The sequence below is a fragment of the Molothrus aeneus genome, chromosome 6 (genome assembly GCF_037042795.1).
Source record: "Molothrus aeneus isolate 106 chromosome 6, BPBGC_Maene_1.0, whole genome shotgun sequence".
In the NCBI taxonomy this organism is placed as follows: domain Eukaryota; kingdom Metazoa; phylum Chordata; class Aves; order Passeriformes; family Icteridae; genus Molothrus; species Molothrus aeneus.
In genome coordinates, this window is record NC_089651.1 from 13,243,086 (window position 1) to 13,264,287 (window position 21,202).

Genomic DNA, 21,202 nt, shown 5'->3' on the forward strand with positions numbered 1-21,202 from the left:
CTTTTGCTTCAATAAGTAGTCAAATGGCTTTCTAAAGATACCTGCTATTTTTCCTTTTGAGAAACTTCCCTTTGCTTTCAATCCTGTCCAAGGTACAGTCTTAACATCACATTATATTGACCCAAAACTATTTTTCAGAGATCTTTGCCTGCAGAGTCAGGATGATCTGTTTTCAAATGTTGATTTGAGGTTAGGTCAGACCTAAGCTCAAGGAGTCTTTCTTGTCAGCTCTGGACCACCAATGAGCAGGAGTCCATGAACAAGTTCTGGTCCCATTTTTGCTTATCCTAAGTTAATTTGGCCAGAACAACACCATAGGCTAAAGAGGAAAGGATTTTTAATCTACTTTGACCTCTCTAGAAAAAATTTAATCACAGAAAGGTAAGCAAAGTAGATATTTAGATATTAGCATGGCAATACTTTGCTGCTCTAGGCACAATTTATTCCTACTTTGCTTCTGAACCCGAGTCTAACCTAACTCAAATAGGGGTTTCAAAGGTTTACTTGTAAATAGTTACATGCATCTTTAATGGCCTTTCCTCTCATGTTCACTGTCACTTTCTTTCCACACATTTTAACTCTGAAAGCTTTTGACTGTTTCTTCATTATTTATGACATTGTTGTGTCTTTTCTTCTGAAATTAAAAACTTCTTGCCACAAGAAGCTAGCTAATAATATGGCACATAAATCTTTCTTTCGCAACATTTCATTCTATATGTGCCAAAAATAAATAAATGGCCAAACTAAGTCTCTAACCATGTTTGGCATCTGACCAGCTTAATGCACAGAAAGGTTGAGATTACCTTAATACAGAAGCTAAAAGAGTTTGCAATTTATTGTATTGTCAGCACCACACAGTTTAAAAAAAAGGGAAAAAGGAAAAACCCAATAATGCACTTTTGTTTGGACACACTGACTGCTCCAATTATAGATAGTGCATTGCAGCTACAGAGGAGCAACCACATGAAAATAAAGTACAAAAAGATCTTTGAACTTATCTCCCATCAACTGTTCATATAAATAAAAAAATACCATTAACTGCCAGTATAAAACACACAGAACAACGTCTTTCACTCACAGTATCAAGGTTGGCTGCACGTTTCTGTACTGTAAGTACATAAGGTGTTAATCCTCCTGGGCTGTGCTCAAAAATTATTTAACATTCAGGCTATTATTTAGCATACAGCTGGTTAGCAGTTTTCCCCTAAAATGTTGGCTTCCATCCCACATTTTTTTGTTCTGGCACATACCTGGAGCTGTAAAGGGCTGAGTCCAGAAGCAGCAGCAGCTGCCATTGTTGATGGAATGAACTGCACAGGGTAGTTATCACCTGTCGGGAGAACAATGCGTGCAGGTTCAGACAATGAGCAGAGAATAGCAGCAGACAAGTGCAAACAAGGCCCTAGGATTGCCTGTGCTCCACAGCACTCCTCTAAGCCTAAACATCTGCAAAAACAAAAGGCTTCGCTGGGCACGGACTTGCCACGCTCCCTTGGAACTTTTTTTGTTAGCAGATAGCTGGTAGGCAAACTGGCAAAACATAAATATGATACTCGTGATTTTCATTTTCAAAAGCTAATGTTCAAATCAAGCGTGGAAGCCTGGGCACAAAATGGGTCTTACAACCACAGACACACAGATGAGATACCCCAGGAAATCTCAGCGGCTCCCACAGCAAAAAATTTTTTTTAGTTTTCACCACATATTTCTTAAAAATATATATAAATCTGTTACAACCCAAGAAATACCAGTCCTGTGTAATGCAGGGTGATTTCTTTTCAGTGTCAAGTGGACATGTACCCATTTGGCTCAACACAGGTTGAGGTTTCTTGTTTTCCTTTGGGATTCTCTGTCTTGGGACAACTCCCTTAAGGAAGTCATAGAAAAGAACAAAATTAAATCACCTTTTAATATTGCTTGAAATACAATTTTAATTTTCTCTTGGATCTGGGGGCCTACTGAAGTCAATAGATTAGACAGGTTCTCAGTTACCCAAGAATTCAGATACTAAAATTTCCAAATTAAATATTGTAACATGGTATCTTATACCATATCTATGGGTGTTCCCATAGGTGTGCAGCACACAGTGCCATTTGGACTCTTAATCAATGCAGGGAACAAAAGAAAGCTGGAATAGCTTAGCAGTGCAATCTGTAATATAAAAATGAATACAGTGATGGATAAGAAGCTGTGATTTAATGTAATATCACTTTGGCTCCACTACTTATTTAAAATCAGTATTATATACTATCTGCAAGCTACATTTCAACAGGCTGTGTGGTTTTTAGATATTTTTACAATAATCAGTTTGTTTTACAGAAAATCTTCCATGGTGAAAGCAGAATGTAGCAACAAGGGAAAGTACAGAAATCCAGTATAATATAGTCAGGACATTCCAAGAACTAGATTTTTTTGTCACCCCTCAAATAAATAACAATAGCTAAAATCTTTGCAGTCACCAGACTCCTCAGAACTCTTTCTTTTTACCACATGAAGTTCAATTATATCCAGTTCAGTTAAAATGTTTGGTTGTTTCACTTTTTTTAATAAATTGTACATGTCTAATCCACAAGGTCTCTTTGCATCATATCCATAATACCTCATCAGGCTATTGAGCACAGTATGTGCTTGTACACAGTCCAGTAACAATTGGATTCTGATTGCATATGGAGCTCTGCTACAATGCATTCACTCACACTATATTGTACTGGTGTCCTATGGAGTAATGTTCAAAATATCTCCTCTTATTTTCCCCCTTCCATGAGGTTGATTTTAGTGTGCAGTGATGTTGGGGATTTTTTTCTTTAAAAAACAAAACCAACAAGAAAGACTTCTGGATTATTTTCTTAAAGTACTTAAGCTGTCTCTTTATGGTTAAATAATTCCACTCGTCTCTTTGATATTTATATCAAATTATCTGAATAAATAAGATCCTAATCTAAGTTAAATAATGTTTCTTTCAGAAATATCTTACAAGGTTAAAAAAAAAATCACAAAGATGTTGAATTAATGATGCTTTAAATGGGGGGGAAAATAACCATCCAACTTATCAGCATGGACTGCCTTGCAGAATATTTCAGAGGCATTCTTTCTTTAAATATCATGAATTATTCATCCCTGTTCCACACAGCAATCTCTTCTTTCTCCCTCCCCCTCCGCACACACTTTTTAAGTTCAATACCAGTTGCTTTATTTGTACTAAAACATTTTCCATGTCAAACATATTTAAAAAAAACCAAACTCTAAAAGAATTCCCTGCGGCACTCCTTTTTCACAGCTGTCATGCTCCTATGGTTTGAAATAGCCAGATATTTTATACCCACATGCGCACACGCACACAGAGTTTTTGGCTTCACAGTTAATTTAATAGTATCTTCACCACACCCTGCAGTGTTCTCTTGCTCACCTGCTGGCTACAGTGCTGTCTCTTGTTGCAGGAAGAAGAATATTCATAGGGTTATGCCATTTATCTGTTATTAAAACCCAATACTGTCCATTTTCAGCCTCATTTTAATGTGTTAAATTATGGCTAAGTCCTGGTATGTCAGCAGCATCTTTGTGCTGAGAAGAAAAATTAATACTCCTTCAGCTCTGGAGTACTTTGTTGACACTGAGGAGTAAAAGCAGAGTAAAGGTACTTCTTTCTCCCTTGAGCAAACTGGGCATGCAAGGAGTGCTCTGGATTTAATTTTTAATTACGGAGGTACATACTTCCCCCTCTCGTTTTCTCAGTGCAAGAATGGATCAAGAAGCTCCTCCATAGCTCTCTTGGCAAGAAATCAGTCAATGTATTGCAGCAATTTTTTTCAAATTTGTTTCTCAATTTGGAATGCTTGCGTGAGGAACCATTCTTTTAAATTTGTACAAAAGGCAGGAGAACATGTTCAAACAGGTCTGCTTAAAGCGCTGGTGTGTGCTGGCCCCTTGATAACCAGGAGTAAGAAGAATGCTGGAAGAAGAAAATCTGTCATGTTTTGCAGACTGATCTTTTCAATCTCCTTGCTGTGCTGATTGTCTATTTACATTTGGCTGCTGTTGTTTATATATAAATTGGTGTTTACAAGCCATGGAAAATTATGCCAGACTTCTGTTTCGTTTGTCAGGTTGAGCAACATTTCCAAATGAATAAAAGCAGTGAGCAATTGTGCTGTGTTATTCTACACAGAAATAATGTAAATGTTTCTTTTTGTCTTGGATGAAGAGATGAAGCTTAGCAGACTTTATTTATAGGATGTATAGACTTACCTTCCAGATCAAGGCTTTGTGTGCTGTGAGGAAAGAAGGATGTCTGGCTTTTGTGAGACCCAGAGTAGGGGGAAGGTGCTGCCTTATTACCAGTCTTTCCTAAAACACAATTGTAAGACATAAGCTGCCTCTTCTCATCTGAGTTACAAAGCTTTTGGCTTGATGATGTTCCCACCATTTTGGGATTGTGACTTAAAGTCTGTCTCTTCACACTCATGAACTGAGAGGAAATGGAGTTGGAAGAGCTACAAGAGGTCAGCAATTCCAGGGCCCCATCCTTCCAGACATATGGACAGACTGAGCAAAGAGTACCTCAGGTGCCATTGGGATACTGCAGGGAGAGAGAGGGACACTGCCACAGTATTCCCACACAGGGCATGAATTTTGCTTGTCCAGAGCCATCAAGGTTAAGGAAGGTGTAAACAGAGGTAACTGACTAAGGGAACACCATGGAGCATCTCCCCTGTCCCATGGCACTGCTTCAGTTGTGCCTTTGTCCTGCCTTGTCTGCCTTAATGCCATTCTCATGTTGCAGCAAAACCAGCTTCCCCCACAATTTTCTGTCTGCAGGTAATGTTTGCAAAACGATGAAATTTGCACATTTCGCTGCAAAGCCCTACCTGACAATATCCAGCTGCCTGCCATGGTTTCCAGCTTTTACATCAATATTTAGGACTGAGGCACCTATGATTGCTACAACAAATCCCAAGGTTACAAAGTCCCTATCCCAACCAAGTAAAACCCAACAGGGGACACATGACAGTCAGTCATGGGGAATTTCCATTAGAAAAAGGAATCAGGAAGCCATGAAAAGACACACAAGCAACCAGCACACAGTGGATTTGGTGTGTGCCTCCTGTTTTCACCTGCCAGGAGGAAGAGCAGCCCATTTCCTTACCTAAAAAGAGAATACTTAGATATGGAAAATATAAACCACCTGAGAACTTTAAGAAAGACTTCTGAAAGACCTATTCCAAATGGCAATGTTGGATACCAGAGAAATCCAGCACATCTAAGATTATGTGAGTTATGTGGATTAGCTACAGTAATCAAGGAGTTTAATTAGTTTGATGACAAATATTTCACACTATTGGAATGTTCTGAAGTCCAGTCTGATGACAATAAGCCTGATAGTTTTGTTTGTCATGCTTTCCCTAATAATATTACTTTCTCTGATTTGCCCCAGCACAACAAGAAACAAAAAACAGGTCAAAATGTTGACTCTGTTTCTGCCACCAGCCTAGGAAAACAGTTTCCATTTTCACATTGCATCACAGCATAGCAAAATCTCTTGTAAATTATTTTTGTGCATAAAGCCAAATGCTCTAGGTAGGGGCTGTTTCTTGGCCACTCTAATCATGGAGTTTATATCATTCTTGTATGAAATATAAAAAAAAGCTTTGAAAATACACTGCAGCATATCACTCAACAAAACTGTCTAAATTGAGTTTTACTCCACTCGATGTCTTTATTTTCAATAATCTTTTTGAGAGATACTTTCCAGATCTGGCAAAGAAATGGAACAGTACAAAATATTTGCAGGACATTTTTAAGCAAAAGTGATCCTAGATTTTGAAGTCTCAGAGACTGCCATTATGCCATTATGGACATCAGCCCTCCCACCCTCTGCTGAGAGCAAACCATAGCTTTGTTTGAGATCTGCTCATCTTATGGTCTGGCTCCTACCTAGCATTGCTTTACTCCATCATCATCCTGCTTCCCTGTTCCCTCTCAGCCACAAAACTTGATTGAAGTAATATTTTAGTCACTGAGAGATGGAGGAGGGAACTACCCTTCCTTATCCTTATCTTCCTCATCCTACTCACTGCCTTGTCCTCTTGACCCAGGGCACTAATGGGGACACAATAATCATGTTCAAGGATACTCCAGCCCACTAAGTTTTTCTGGATGCATGTGTTTAGCTAAATGAAGGGAAAATTGCAGTGGGAGAGGAGGTATAATGGTACCCATGCTGCCCACCAGTTCCAAGCAGTAAGTGTAATGGTCACAGTCAGAAAGCCAGCGCAGTTGCTTTGCTCTCCTCGGAATGCAAAATAATTCTATTAACTGTGTAACATCTCTGGGCAAGTATTAGCTTCCTAACAGCTGCCACTCTCAGCTTCCCCCTGGAATCAGTGGCAACCCCCACAACCAGGTACTCTACGAGGCTCGTCAAACGCCTGCAGGTCAATAGTCACAACAGTCATTTGAGATGCACAGCGCCCTAAAGTTTTAATTAATCCGGTATACAGTATAAATACTGAAATATGTATAAAAAATTAATTAGGTGGTCTATGCAGCTCTGATTTCTCAATTAGTACTTACCATGCCGGAAAATTATATTACATGACTTTGAGATACATAAGGAAGCATGGGACTTTGGGGATTTTTTTTCTAATGCAATTATTACTTGTCATCAGCACTTGCTAACTTTGGCCTGTTTCACCTCCTAGAGCTCCAAAATACTGTGGGGGAAGGGTTACAGCCATCTCAGTGTTATAGTTTCTGCCAGACAGAAGGAAAGTTTCTCCTGTCAGGCTTTATCATAGCTGTGTATCAGGAAGTCCTTAAGTTTTCTGCTCCTAATGATTTGCTGATCTCAGAAGTTCATGAGTAGCAAGACATGTGCTGGAAGGGCCTCAGAACCTAATGAATTCTCCTCTCTTCTACAGGATCTTCAGCTGAGTGTACAAACTACACTGTTTTGCTAAAGAATACCATTTTATTCCTCCAAGGCATTTGTGTGCAAATCTGCAGCAGAACTCACTAACTGCTACCTTGGCATTGAACTAAACAGCCATGAAATTGGTTCCCAATTTAGCCCAGGAAGATATTTCTGTGTGAACATGTACACATAATCATACCCCTGCTTGTACACCAAGGCAGGACTTCTCATCCTGGCTGTCCTGAAACACTAACACTGCTCCCACTTTGGAGCCAGCTTATATCTAGCCTGTTTTACAGGCAAAGCAGATTAAGTGACTGTGCACACAATATTCAACATTCCCTAAATGGCACAGTCAGTTTCAAATGTACTTAGTCCCCACTGCTGCTGTTATTGAAATGCCTCTCACTGTATTTTCTGAATGTCGAGTAAAACTGGCAGGGTCAAAACTCACTCCTGCTGATGTCAAAATGCAGTAAAATATAATAGAAGCTAAACATGTAAACTAAAAGAAATTGGTAAGCATCTGAAGGGTTAATCCATCTCCTTTCTTCCCTCAGAGGTACCAGCAAGTCTAACCCAACAGTTCTGCAAGTGAAAGTTTCATTTCTCACAAAAGTAGAAGAGTACAGGTAGTAGCAGTCAAGTTCATAAATATTCCTCAGAAATGACTTTGAAGAACCCTCTCTATGAAAGAGTATAGCTTAATCTCCAGTTTCATTAATTCCTTAACTACTGTGCCGAGAGTGCCAAAAATAGGAATTAATCAATACCAAGTGTAGTTACAGCATTTTTTTAATCATAATGTGTCTCTGACAGAAGCTACTGACCTGCCCAGATACCTTTGCCACACATGCAGTAGAATTAAATATATATATTAAAGATATAAATATATATATATAAAGATATAAATTCTAACTTCTTTAAAGCCACTGGTTATAATCAGATCATTGTGACTTCTGGCTTTTTACTAGCATCATCTGGAATTAAACCTCTAACACCAGCAAACAGCTTCATTGCTTTCCAAGATATCTAGGCTGAGGCTTCTTCCTGCATTTAATTCTTCTAATTTTTGTTACACATCTCTCTTTCTGCATTCTGGGAAGTAAGGAAATGCCCTAAAGCTGCATCACCTCCTGTTAGGAGGCCAATGGGATCAAGTTAGATAGGTACTATAAGGAACACTATTGAATAAGTCCAGAAAATTGATCATGTTCAGGAAAACATGCTGGTAACTCTTCTTCTTTAGTCATTTTTGTACCAAGAAATCTCTGAGCAAAATTAACACAGCATGATTGAACACAATGCCTTTCAGGGGGCAGCACAACCATCAGCTGAGTCACTAACAGTCACTACTCAGAAAGCTTCTCAGATTAAAAGAGAAAAAGCAAGGAAAGCATGTGCCTTCTCTTGTCTGTGAGAAGTAAGATTTAGCCAGGGCATTTTAGGTAATTTCCACAACTGGCAACCCTTTGTCTTTGGTTCCTAACTGTAATGAGGTAGTGATGGGTGTGCCGTTTGTCAAATCAGACAAAAACTTTGGGATTTCAAAACCTGAAAGTAAGATAGCTGGACAAAAAAATCTGTGTTTAAAGAGGAACGTCTCTGGACTTAAGAGACAGAAGGGAGTGGGACAAACGGAAATACTTGCTGAAATCCTGCTTGGCCCCACTTCATCTAATACTAAGTAAACTTGCTAGAAGAGATTCTAGGTTCAACCTGGCTTTTAATTAGCATGCTGTTTACATCATCTATTATGAGGCTTTACATTGGATTTGACCCTGTTCCTGTCAGGGAACAGCAAAAGCACCACTAATATCAGTGGGAATAGGATCAATGCTTTACTTTCTATGCTTCATATTTAATGAATTTTAAAACCCCTGTTATTTATGTTTCATAGTTATTAGTTATCAGGTTAATATGCTAAAGGCAGCTTGACAGAGAATACTATTAATGAGCAAAATAAGGTTGCTGCTTCTGGACTGAGGTCACTTACAAAGAATGTACAAATGAAAATAAGGTTGACTTTTATTTACTTAAATATCTTCCTACATTGAATTCCTTTGGCAAAGTGTATTTAAACATTTAAAGCCCTGTTTACAAGGAGGCTCTGAAAGTAGCTTCAAACCATTATATCCCTAATTGAATTCCCCAGGAGTCCTGTAAACTCAGAGGAAAAAAAGAAAGAAATCATAACATTTGCTAAATCATCTCAAAACATATTTCACTGCAAGGTTATGTGACCTGTTAGGAGTCTGAATGATGACTGGAACTGAACTACTGAAACCTTTTATTAACTGGATTGAAATCAAACAAAAGAGCAAGAATTTTCCCACAAAACACAAATATTCTGAAGATAACAGAATTAATTAAAGACATACAGCTTTTGTATCGGGCAGACCAGATGCAAATTGCTAGGCAAGTGGGGCACTGTATTTAAAGCAAATGACTTTGTGGAAATTAAGTTTAAAAAAATCATGATGTTCAATAACCAATAGTCTATCCACCTCCTTAAATCCAGGAGTATTTTTTCAAATGGAGTTGCAATAATTTCCAGCCAGTTATGCCTGTTGTGTATCATCTGTATGAGACAGATCACACAAGAAGCTACCGTTCGTGTCTTAAAATGTGCAACAGGCTCTCATCCCCGTGAGCTTACCTGGCTTGTATGTTATTCCTGGGGGGAAGAGGAATCCCTGCTGGGCTGCAGCAGCCGCTGCCAGTGTCCGCTGGTCGTGTGGAAAAATTGGGATCATGAGCGGAGGCATGTGACCCTGAACCTGCTAAACAGAAGAGAGCCTCTGATCAGAAATAGCACAAATTTGTCTTGACAGGTATTTCTCCAGCACTGATAGTGTTCTTGCATTCACACAGTCCCCCAGAACCTTCTCCTTAATGCAATCCCTGCCAACTTCACATTATCACATCAAAGCCCTCACAAACATTGTTTTCCCTCAGTGTCAAAGGTGTAACAGTCTCCCTGAACTGCACGTTTCCCTACTTCTTCCTGGTTCTCTATTACGTTGTTTTGGTTTCTTTTAATTAGTATTCTGGGTCCTGGCACAAGGTAAAAAGGTACAAAACATACCAAAGTTTTTATTAAAAGCAGTGTGGTATGTCTTTCTATTAATTTTTCACAGGTTTTCTCATCTTTGGTCGCAGAGTGATGAGCATTTAGAAGCAGCCTAACACTGCAGTATCTACTTTGATGTTCAGATTTGAGTAACCTTAGGAAAATTTTAATTCTGAGATCTTACAACATGGTTCACATAAATACCAACAGCTCAGGTATGTTATTTCAAAATCTCACCAGAGTACTAAAAAGTCTTCTAGTCAACACCACAACTCTTAAGATTTAAGGTTCCAACATCTTGGCTCCTGAACAAACTAACATACTCTGCCACACACACCTCACTATAAGAAATAAATTGCTTGTCTGTCTAAGTAGTTTTATAGCTTTATGTGCTATCATGTAGCTTGGTAATTATGGAGCTGCATTCAGAGACCATTTCGGAACAAAACCTACTATATCAAATTTAATTTGACCATAATAAATGTATCGAAAAACCACAAACATGCACAAAGAAAAAAAATTCTTCTCCTTATACTAGCATTTGTATTCAACATATAGAGAATTATGTGATAAGGTGATGCCTGTTAAATCCATAAGGTAATTTCCTAGTTCCTTAATTTACAGTACCTGTGTTTCAGAGACAGTGGCTAGGATCTCAAAGAATTTTTATCCATCATTTCTTAACCCCAGACATACCCAAGGGTTTGACTATATATTTTCTGATTACCAGTTAAGCAAATATATAATGCTTTATATATCAAAGCTTGTAAATGCAGGAAAAAATAGGGGTTTAGGCAGAAAAAAAACCTCCCTCATTGTACCATAAATCGGTGGAATTAGAAACTATTAAAAACTTAAAGTACACTTCAAGCAATTTTTTGCATTTAATTCCTAAAAAACTTTTTTGGTCAAATCCCATATGTTGACCTATGACATTGTTTAAATAGTGCCAAATTTTCTTGTCATATCCCCATTACTTTCACAACCATTGATGCAGTGCAGAAATGCTACTGTGTGTCTCTATGAGGGTTAATTTACCAACAACTCTTCTCTTGGGAAAGCCCTAAGATGGAGGTTAATAAAGGTCAAGCAAAAAATAAACACTTTACAGTATTTTTTGAATCCATTCCTCAGGAAAATCAACTTATAATAAAAAGGTCTTTGTGCAATTACTGCTATGGCACTGGGGCGTGAAAGAAACTAGCTTTACGCAGCTATTTCTCTCATTTTAGCTGAGGTAAGCCTGGCTGTGTGTTTTAGGTTATGCATTAAACTTGGTCAGATTGGAGTTGATCCCCATGTGCCCAGAACAGGCATTCAGCTCTGATAAAATGGTGCTGGCTTTGCTGCCTGGTGTTTCTATACATTGGCTTTACGGGAGCACAGCAAAGGAAAACCACAGGTTTTGTCTAATAGAAGCAACTGCACAGGAAGAAATTCAATGCAATACAACTTGCAAAAAATTTGCAGTAGTTCCTAAATTACATCTAATCAAATGGAGCCAAAATCATAAAAAATATACCCCACATAAAGCATTTACATGGAGCTGCTTACAAGGTACAAGGCTCCAACATAGTCTCACAAGACACAGCAGAGATCAGAGTGCTGTGGTCTGAGTGAAGGTGCAAACCTACCCACGGCAACATTTCATTCCATTGTGTCATAAAGATAATTTGAAACATATCATAACCAAATCCTTCAATGCATTCCTGTAGATTTTGATCCACTCAGCTCTATAGATTTTGCTTAAACTCTCAAATAAAAGCACCTCTGTAAGCATGGGGAATTACCATTTCAAGTTCTGGCTATCTGCTATTCTTCCTATTCTGAATTCAGGAGCAGGTTTCAGTCTATATAAATCAGCATAACTTTGACTATAGGTTACATTTAGCCTGTAAGTTTGTATTTAAAATTAAGAGACTTAAACAGACTGAAAAAAGCTCATACTTGAAAGGCCACCATTCCCTCCCACGGGTCTTCCCTCTGGAACATATGAAATACTATTCCTACGTAAGTGTTGGTTTCACACAGAATTATTATATACATAGGTGTCCATTTTCAGCACAGGTCAACTGAAAAGCACAAATAATCACTGAAAAGGAAGAGAATGTGAAAGTATCACTGATGACAGAACTATTAAATACATAAAATGAATGCAAAAAATCCAGTCAACTCCTTAATTTTTGACAATTTCTATTCCTGAGAGTTTTATTATTATGAAGATGATGGGTTTGACTTTACTGACGAGGGGGGGAGAAATTGGGAGGAGGGGTTGATCAGTGTACTTCATAAAATCGGCTACATGCCCAGAAATTTTAATTGCTGAGATGTTCCTCAGGTCTTTCTGAAAACCAAGACAGGAGCAGATGCCCAAGAAACACTCTGACTCTGTCTCTTCCCATTCGTAAAAATAGCACATTGTTGGATCGGCACTTTCCCCTTTTGTCTCCTCTGTGCTAAGTCGTTGATGATGCCATTTTTTGCCATCTGCCCCAGAGCTTCATTAAAGATACATGAATGGACTAACTGGGCTGCTATCTTGTGAGGAACAGGTGCTATTGTTTGTCCCCAAAGACTTGCACTAAAGATCTCACTCAGAATACTTGAGAAAGAGCATCTGCAGCAGTCAGTCAGAGAGTAACTTGGCAGAGCCCATGCTATGGGCTAATATGCAAACAGAGACACTCAGGGGGACTCATTTTCTCTTTCATGAAGTTTTTTTTTTGGTTTTTTTTTTTGAGGGTGTTTTTTGGGTGATTTTCTGGGTTTGGTTGTTTTTTGTTTTTTGGAGTTTTTTTTTGATGGGTAGTAAATGTTTGATTTTGAACAATTCTGCCAGTCTGTATTTTTAGCTGAATGTACAAACCCTGGAGGAGCCCGGAATATATTCTCTCCAACATTCAGTTCTGCTGCCTCAAGTACATTCGACTCTTGCATAAAGCTACCTGATGAAATTAATCTTTGTTTCTATACAAAAAGCCAGGTTTAAGTGTGTTAAACACAAAAATCTGCCAAGATTAGGGAGCATTTTAAAGATAGTGTACCATTCCTTTAATATCCCATCACAACTCTGACGGCCCTTGGGAACTGATTACAGCACTTCCTTGCCTGAGATCTAAGTCAGGAAGCAACTTTAGAGCAAATCAGCCCTGATTAGTTCAAGAAGCAACTTCCAATTTGATTCTCCCTGAAATAATAAAAGCTGGTGGCCTGTTTGATAAACTGGGCAAATCTACACTGCTTTGTCCCTCAGTTCTGTGAGTGATAATCTCAGAAGTTGGCTGAACAATCCTCCTTGTTAAAAAGTCATTGATAGTTAGTGCTTTGCATGGAAAATGTAAGCCAGAATGATATGTTATACAAAAATAATGCTTTGAATTAAAATGATCTGCCTCTTTTGGATAAGGAGCACAGCACATTTAGTGAGATTGAAGAGGAGGAAGAGTTTTATCTTTAAAAACTGAAGCTGCCTCTACAACAACTAACATTGCAAGCAGAGAAGTAAAGGCATTCAGAGAAAAGGGTGGCAGCACTGCAAGCAAAGAAGCAGCTCACACATTTCTGCTTAGCTGTGAGGATCACAGGTTTCAAGAGCAGAAGTAATCCCACCCTATAATGGCAGATGAATTCTTCTTCCTTTAGAAGATCAAACTTCGCAAGCTGCCTCTCTCTGCACAATCTACTTCAGTAAAGAGCAAAAGTGCCATCTTTTTGCTAGAGAGCAAACACAATCTTTATAATTTTTTATCCCTTCTTTAAAGCTTTTTTTTACTTTTTTATTACATCCAGCACTAGGATAAAGCAGTTTGAATGGCTAAATATACTCTAATTGCCTACAATAATCCAGCCTTACTATTTAAAATCATTGCCACCCCCTTCTTCAACCAATTAGATTGCTGGGCCCTTTTCCCAAACTTTGAAAACCTTGAGATTTGCTTTGAATCTAACAGACTATTCCAACACACGTTAGCTGAGAAACCAATCTTTGAATTCACTGAATTGACCTTTTTTTTCTATAGTATAGGATGAACAGAATCTTTTGTTCATGTGATGTTGCAGCCACTGTGAGAACTTAAGTTGTTCAGAGGGAGGTTAAGACTTCTCGTAGTTTAAATTTTAATTTCTACCTAAAGCTTCTTAAATTCTTGAGTAATTGGTATACCCAGACTACAGCTTTAACTTAAGCCCTCACTTAGCTTTGAATTTCCATAGTAAAAATGTGTTGGAAATTTTCTAGTCTCTCATTTAGAAACCACAGTGTAATAGATTTCCAGGTAATGGCAGTATATCAAGTAAGGATGTGCATTTTCAAACTGCTCAAAATGTTTATATGATAGAACATAGTGGCCATAACTGATAGCTCAACAGGTTATATTTTAGGTTGATTCATTTTAAAATAAGTTTTAATGGCATTGAAAGAAGTGTTTGTGCTCCCAGAACTATTAGTGCAGGATTTTAAATATCCTGTATATGATATGTATTTACCTCAGCTGCATTTTAAATAGTCTCTATGCAATACATGGCACTGCTACTTTTCTATCACTGTCAGATTTTTATTTATTTCAATAACTACTGTTCAGCTTTGTTGTTTTTTTGGAAGAGAAGAAATATTACAAGTTTTGGTAATTTAAATTTTATTTTGACTAAGTCATTTTGGGGGATGCTAGAGGATCACAAACATGTTGCATAAAGAAGTAGGTACTTTTTTTATGAAAGCTTAATACGTGAAAGTCAGAGGGACTGTGTAAATGTTTAAAGCAGCTACATGCTAGAATTTCTGCAGGTTTGAGATTAAATCTGCCCCCCACCTCTGCCAATATTGTAATGAACTCATGTCATCCCTGACCCCTTTCATGGTCCCAGAAATGATCTATTTCGAAAAACTGCAAAGGAATTGTACAATAAAAATTTGGTTTTTTGGAAAAGTCTTTGGCTACAGTTGAATGGTGTGACTGTTTTGTTTGTGCTGCTCTGGTGAAGCAAAGGGACCACAAGGCTGGGTTAGCTGTCCAGTTCAGTTATGAAGGACCTGGCTACTTTGTGTGCAAGTGTGGCTGAGCCTTTTGCTCTCAGAAATGTAACTGATAAACTCCCCAGGCTCATTTGGCTAAATGGCCATCAAGGCCCAACATCCCCTGATGCAAAGGTAATAAGTGAGGGTGAACCCAAATGCTTAAGTGAGACATCCCCTCCAGGGAACAATCCCAGGGAAGCACCTGTGACTCGACAGGAGGAGGAAAAAGAAGCTCCAGAAGACCCAAAGTGACCCCCCAGTCACTGTGTCATAGCTGGGACACTGAAAATCATGTCAATCCCACACTGAGAATTATTTGGAGACTTCTTTCTGCTCCTGCTAGCAATACAGAACCACTGGAGATCTATCTGTATAGGGGGGTGTATATTATGTTCTAATTTATCTGCCATCTAATTATCTACAGTCTAATTGAAAAATGTTTCCTCTCAGTGAAAGTACATGAGCCACAAAGAAAATGTCTGCCAATGGGATCCCAGGGGAAGTGTTGGCAAATAAACTGTAAAAAAGATACCATAGACTTGCAAAGTGAGAACATTTCAGACTGGAAATACTATGGAAAAAATATGTGGCCTACTATTGAATTTGTAAAGGGATTGTAACTGCTATTTTCCTTCTTTTCCCCTATCATTTTTTTCCATTTGTCCAATGCATCAGCATGATTTGGAGATTTAAGTCTACTGCAGTAGCCACAACATTAATGTGAAAATTGCAGCCATGATCATACAGCAAAACAGAGCATTCTTATTTTTTAATATGTTTTTTTCCTCACCACTTTGAAACTTGAAATTAAATAAACTTAAATTCCATCTACTCGGGAAATCAAGAAGGAAGCTACAGAAAAATACTGACAACATCACTGAAAATGGAACAGTTTCAAACACTAGATAGAATTTCATTTCTATTAGCTTCTCATTATGTTGCCCTGTTTTTATCTAGCTCCTTAACTATCTGGAAATATAGAATTCAACTTAGGATGATCTCATGGAGTTAGGAGTATGATAAATGGTAATTAAATCTATTTAAATTGTCTGTATTTTAAGAAACTCTCACTAGGAGGGATGGAGAACATCTCTGCTATAGAGAAATAAATAAAACATGTTATGCAAAAGTGAATTTATGGTTCATTTGGAATTAGAGATCTACCACCTTTTCAATCCATACAAATGCATAATCTTGTCAATTAAATATTATTGTTAAGGTCTAGTAGTATGTTAAAATCACTTTAAAGTGCAACTAAGGAAAATTCATGTGTGTTTATTACTCCTTAAGGGTCTATTAGTGGGTATTTTATTCAGATTTGTGTTGTAAAATCTGCATAAACTCAGCATATTGTTATCCCCATGTGTGCATTTGTTTGGTTAAAGCATAACAGCAAATCTCTATTACTGCAACTTCTGGAAAAGTCAAGAGAACTAAAACAGTCCTAATTTTAATCAGATACAAACAGTTATCTCTACAGAAGTGAAGAGTTGACTATTATGCAAATTGTCACAGTTAGTGGTCACCAAGCCATCACAGAAGACTGAGCAAGTCAATTATTTCAGATATTTCCAAAGACTAGTGAAGATGTATGTTTCTCATTTGCACCTTGTCTTATTCACGCCAAAATACGAAAAATATTGCAGCCTAATGATACTTGTTGATATTTTTTATACACGAGAGCTCCATTACTTCAATTCAAGTCTAAATATAAATTATGTTAGAAATCCTTTATTAGCTATGTTTTAATGGTGATATTAAAATGTGCAAGATTTTTGGAGCACACTGACATTTCCTGTTGGTGGAAATGTTTAGAGCAAAAGATGCTTTAAAATTTGTGTATGGTACTGCTACTTTCGAGCAGAGTTTCTCCCCACACATCTTTTCAAAACAGAATTCTTCTTTTTGAATACTAACCATCACTAGCTATTAACATGAAAATAATTCCCTCAATGTATGTATAAAAAAAGTCATGTCAGACCACAAAACTGATGGTTACTAAAGGAATTACCGTCTTTCACTTTAAAGAGAATGTCCAGCAGAAGTAGGAATAAAAAACAAAAACATCCTTCAATGACTCTGATCAAAAATCTTCCTGCATCGTAGAGGTAAAAAAAGTGCAACAAAATAGAACATATTTAAACAAATATAGAATACATTGGAAATCCGGGGGGGGGGGGGGGGGGGGGGCACTGATGAAAATGGGAATTCTGACATTTTCTTCAGGATGAACAAAATTTTCTGCTCATTCTGTGGGAAGAATTTTGTCCTGAGCAACATATTCTTTTTAAAGCTCTCTATATTTTCACAGATACTCCATATTATAATTTCACTACAGAAGGACTACTACATACTTTACAAGTATTAATTAATTCAAGCGCAACGACTCATTCAGGAGAGAGTGTTACAGCTACAGTTTACACAGGAGGACCCTCAAAGAGGCCTGGGTTTCTTTTCCAGTGGCAGAAGTGGTGATGCGTGGTGGATAGGCACCCATTCCATCACAATCTGCTACTTGCAAACCTTTACATCTCACCACACAGCTGTACCAAGAGCCACCCGAGGTGCAGAGCCTGGGCTGAGGAGGGACATGGAAAAGCAGAAGGCAATTTTGAGCTGGTCCATGCCAGCACTGCAGAGTTTAGCCCTCCAACACTTCCATAATGGCAGCATACAAGGGTGGAGGTGAGGCACAGGTGCAGAAAGGGGACACTCTTCCCATTCCACCCAGTCCTCTGGTTAATTTCTACTGGTATTTATAATATAGAAGAATAAATTCAAAGAGAAGGAGAGGCAAGTGTTGCTATTTTTCCTCAAGCCTAAATGCATAATATTCAAGAGACTAGGTCAAAGGAGTTATTCACATCCAGTGAGAATATTCCTGCTCCTGTATATTTTTGAAAGCTATTTAATGCAGAATAGTAACCTAGATAACTTCCAGAAATCATATGATGTTTATGGAGTGTTTAGATCGAAACACAAAGGGTTATCAAAGGCAATTATGTGGAGAACTAGCTTAATGCAGAAAACTCCTGTGTCTAGAGATCAAAGTCAAATCAGAATACTGATTGCATGCAAAAATTAATTTGTTCCATCTCTTCCTAGGATTCCTCAGATTTTGGCATGATCTGACCGTCTTTACTCAGAAAAGGATCCAAAGAACTGGCGTGTTTACACAGTATGACTGAGGTGATTGCCACCGCTGGTACATGGTAATTATTGCAAATTTGGGAGCAAGCACCGGAGTTTGTAAACTTCCAGTGACATCCATACAGCCTGCGTGCTTCCTACACAAACTGTCTCACTCCAGGGCATTTTATGGGCTTCTCAACCTTCTACAGCATTTACGACTAATCTACAAAAACATTGTGAAAGAACAGAATCATTAAAAATTTAAAAACAAGGCAGGAAATCTTTAAAACGAGCGCTCGGTATTTCTCATCCAACTTTAGGTATTAAAATTCCAGCAACATCCATGGCTCAGATATAAAACCACACTGCCGCGCCGCCTTTCCTGCAGAAGAGGATCCTGCCACTCCAGCAGGAACGCCAACCTTGCCATTTTCTGCCTTTTCCCGATTTGTCAAAACTCCAGCGGCGCTCAAGGGGCGCTGCGGGCGGGCGGGCACCGAGCAGCTCCGGGGCCGGAGCCCCGAGCGCGGCCGGAGCCGCCGCAGCCGGGCCGGGGCCGGGGCCGGGGCCGGGGCCGGGGCCGCCGCCGCGCTCGGCAGAGCCGCGGCTCCTCCGCCCGGCGGGATGGGGCCGCCAGCGCGGGCTGCGAGCCCGCAACAATGGCCCTTTGTCCAGCTGTGGCCGCTTCCCCCTCTGCAGCCAGGCCTTATCTGCTCAGGAAATGCCTGCTTTAACTGACAGGTAGGAGATTAAATCTACAGCTGCCGAAACACAATCTCCGCTCTGTTAGATAGGCTTTCATTGAAACGCGCTACAAACACATAATTTGTTTATGTTGTACCAGCAATCTTTGACAAAGCAGACTGTCTAGCTGAGACAAATGTGGTTAAACCCATTTATTGTATTATTTCTGCTACACAGAACAAGCTCTTAAAACGTAGAAACTACACAAGGCACAAAGCTCTAGCTGTCTCAAGAAATCAAGAATAGATGACTTCTTGTTACACTAGCCCCCTTTACACAGCATAGCATGTGCCCTCCTGGAAAACATCCACTGTGATTTCTTTCTTTTTTTTTTTTCCACTCTCCCCTCCACATCAACCCCCTCCCCCCCTCCTTCTTTCTTCTTTTTTTTTTTTTTCTTTTAAAGGGGATGGTTCAATGATGTTTATGTTTCCAGGTTTTAAAGTTTCTTTTGTTTTCTCTAGCATCAATAGCTTTAAAACAACTAAGTCAGTCAAAGGATGCCTTTAGTTTTAAGAAACAAGGGGATATTTTTGAGAGAGTACTTCTCAAAGAAAGAATCATTTTCCAGACACACTGTCTGGTCTTCCTGACTTAATGCATGCTCAAACCGAAGTTTTGCCTGACTAATGAATGCCGGACTGACACCCCCCACCCCTTCTCTCTCTGTTTTTTAATCATCAATCACCTATTTCTCAAAACATTACTTCATTTTTGTTACACCTTCTGCCTTATTTTAAAATAATATTGCTGGCTGTTTATTTCAAATGAAAGGCACGGGGAACTGATGAATTAAGTGTTTATAAATCTGAGTTTTCAGATTGAAAACAACCTTTTCCATAATGCAAAGGCTTTATAAGTAAAACCTGTCCTTTAGCCTGAGTTTCTTCTGGCCATATATTACTCCCAGTAAACTCTGCTACAAGAACTAACTGAGTGCTATATACTGGATATGAGAAGGGCAATGTTTGAGGAGGAGAGCCTCAGAAATTTACTCCAGTGGAGCAGAACTCCCAAGAACACTGTGGCCCATAGCATTCTTGCCTTTCTGCTTTTAAGACTCCATTCTCTGCTGATCTGCATGTGCACCTCCAGTTAATGTTACTGGGAGTTGTGTGCACGCACAGATGTGCTCAGCACTGGCATGTTCAAACATCCCTTCACTCTAGTGAAATTTAATAAATGACCCTTCCCAGTGTTATTAATACAGATGCTCAATAAGGAAGATCTTGTAAACCACTGAATTGTTGCTCTAATGGTTAATCATAATTAAAAGGAAAAGAAATAGGAAGAGTAGTCAACATCTTAGTGTTTGATCGTTCACATTACTTCTATAACCATCCTGCCTCTCCTGAGGCATTCTCTTCCATAGCCTTTTGCAGCATGTTGGTTTCCATATTATTTTATTTAACCTTAATCACAGCATTCATCTCTGGGTTTGAGAGGAAGCTGTAACAGAGCTACCCTACGAGCTGCCACTCAGAGCATTCAGTTTGGCATAAAATTAAAAAAGTATGCAATAAACTGGCTGAATCCATAGGGAATCCCTCAAACAGCATGGATAATGAGGGGAATCCATAACAGACATAAACAAACCCAGAAAGATGTCTGGGGCCAGCATCATTATGTAAGATATATGCCCAAGATGTATGGGCATACGTTTGAATGTTCAAACTAAGCCTGTATTAGATTGATTGAATCTCAGCATGGGGCTCAGTTAATAAACAAACCTTGCCTTCAGAAAGTATTTGGAGCTGAAATCATGTATTAGAGCCAGGCACCTACTACATGTGGCACTAAGATGCCCTCCTACCTTAAAGCTTTGTTAAAACAGGATGGTAAAGGAAATTAGAAATCCATACTACCAGAGGAACAGATACAATTTTCAGGTTAAGTGGCACCACTCTAAGGCAGTTGTTATCCACAGACTGTATTTCAGTCTATGCACCAGGGGCATATGAATAGAATTCGCATTAAAAATTAGACACCGTTTTGAATCTTTGGGCTTTGACTCACACTTCCCATGTTTTTTAAACACGTTACTCATATTCTCATAAAGGATACAACAATAATGCTAGCAAATCTTTCTGGTAATTATTAATTTCACTGTAGAATAGCTTTTTTGCTATGCTTGGCTTGTTAAAAAAATGCATTTTGCTCACCTCAGGGTACACCATTAGCTTGCATATTTGCTCTTTTCCTTTTTTTCCAGGTTTTGTTTAAATATTCTTCTTAAACCTGTATATTAATCACTGCTCAGAGGGTGAAAGAATTTGCAGGAGTAGCTGAAGTGCTACTTTTTTCACAAAGTAGGAACTAGTTAGTGCTG

At 38.7% G+C, this 21,202-nt stretch overlaps 1 protein-coding gene and 1 long non-coding RNA gene across 3 annotated transcripts in view; one reads left to right on the forward strand and one right to left on the reverse strand.

The window, feature by feature from the left end:
- SOX6 (SRY-box transcription factor 6) overlaps nucleotides 1-21,202 on the reverse strand; it is a 359,140-nt gene that overhangs the window by 81,628 nt on the left and 256,310 nt on the right. For both annotated transcript variants that reach the window (XM_066551989.1, XM_066551990.1), the window contains 2 exons: nucleotides 9,570-9,690; nucleotides 1,251-1,330 (listed from right to left, as the gene is read on the reverse strand). In XM_066551989.1, the coding sequence (XP_066408086.1) occupies nucleotides 1,251-1,330; nucleotides 9,570-9,690 (201 nt within the window). The remainder of the gene's footprint in view (nucleotides 1-1,250; nucleotides 1,331-9,569; nucleotides 9,691-21,202) is intronic.
- Nucleotides 18,719-21,202, forward strand: part of LOC136557823 (uncharacterized) — a 68,405-nt gene continuing 65,921 nt past the window's right edge. Inside the window, exon 1 of the long non-coding RNA XR_010783797.1 lies at nucleotides 18,719-18,870. This is a non-coding gene — a long non-coding RNA (uncharacterized lncRNA). The remainder of the gene's footprint in view (nucleotides 18,871-21,202) is intronic.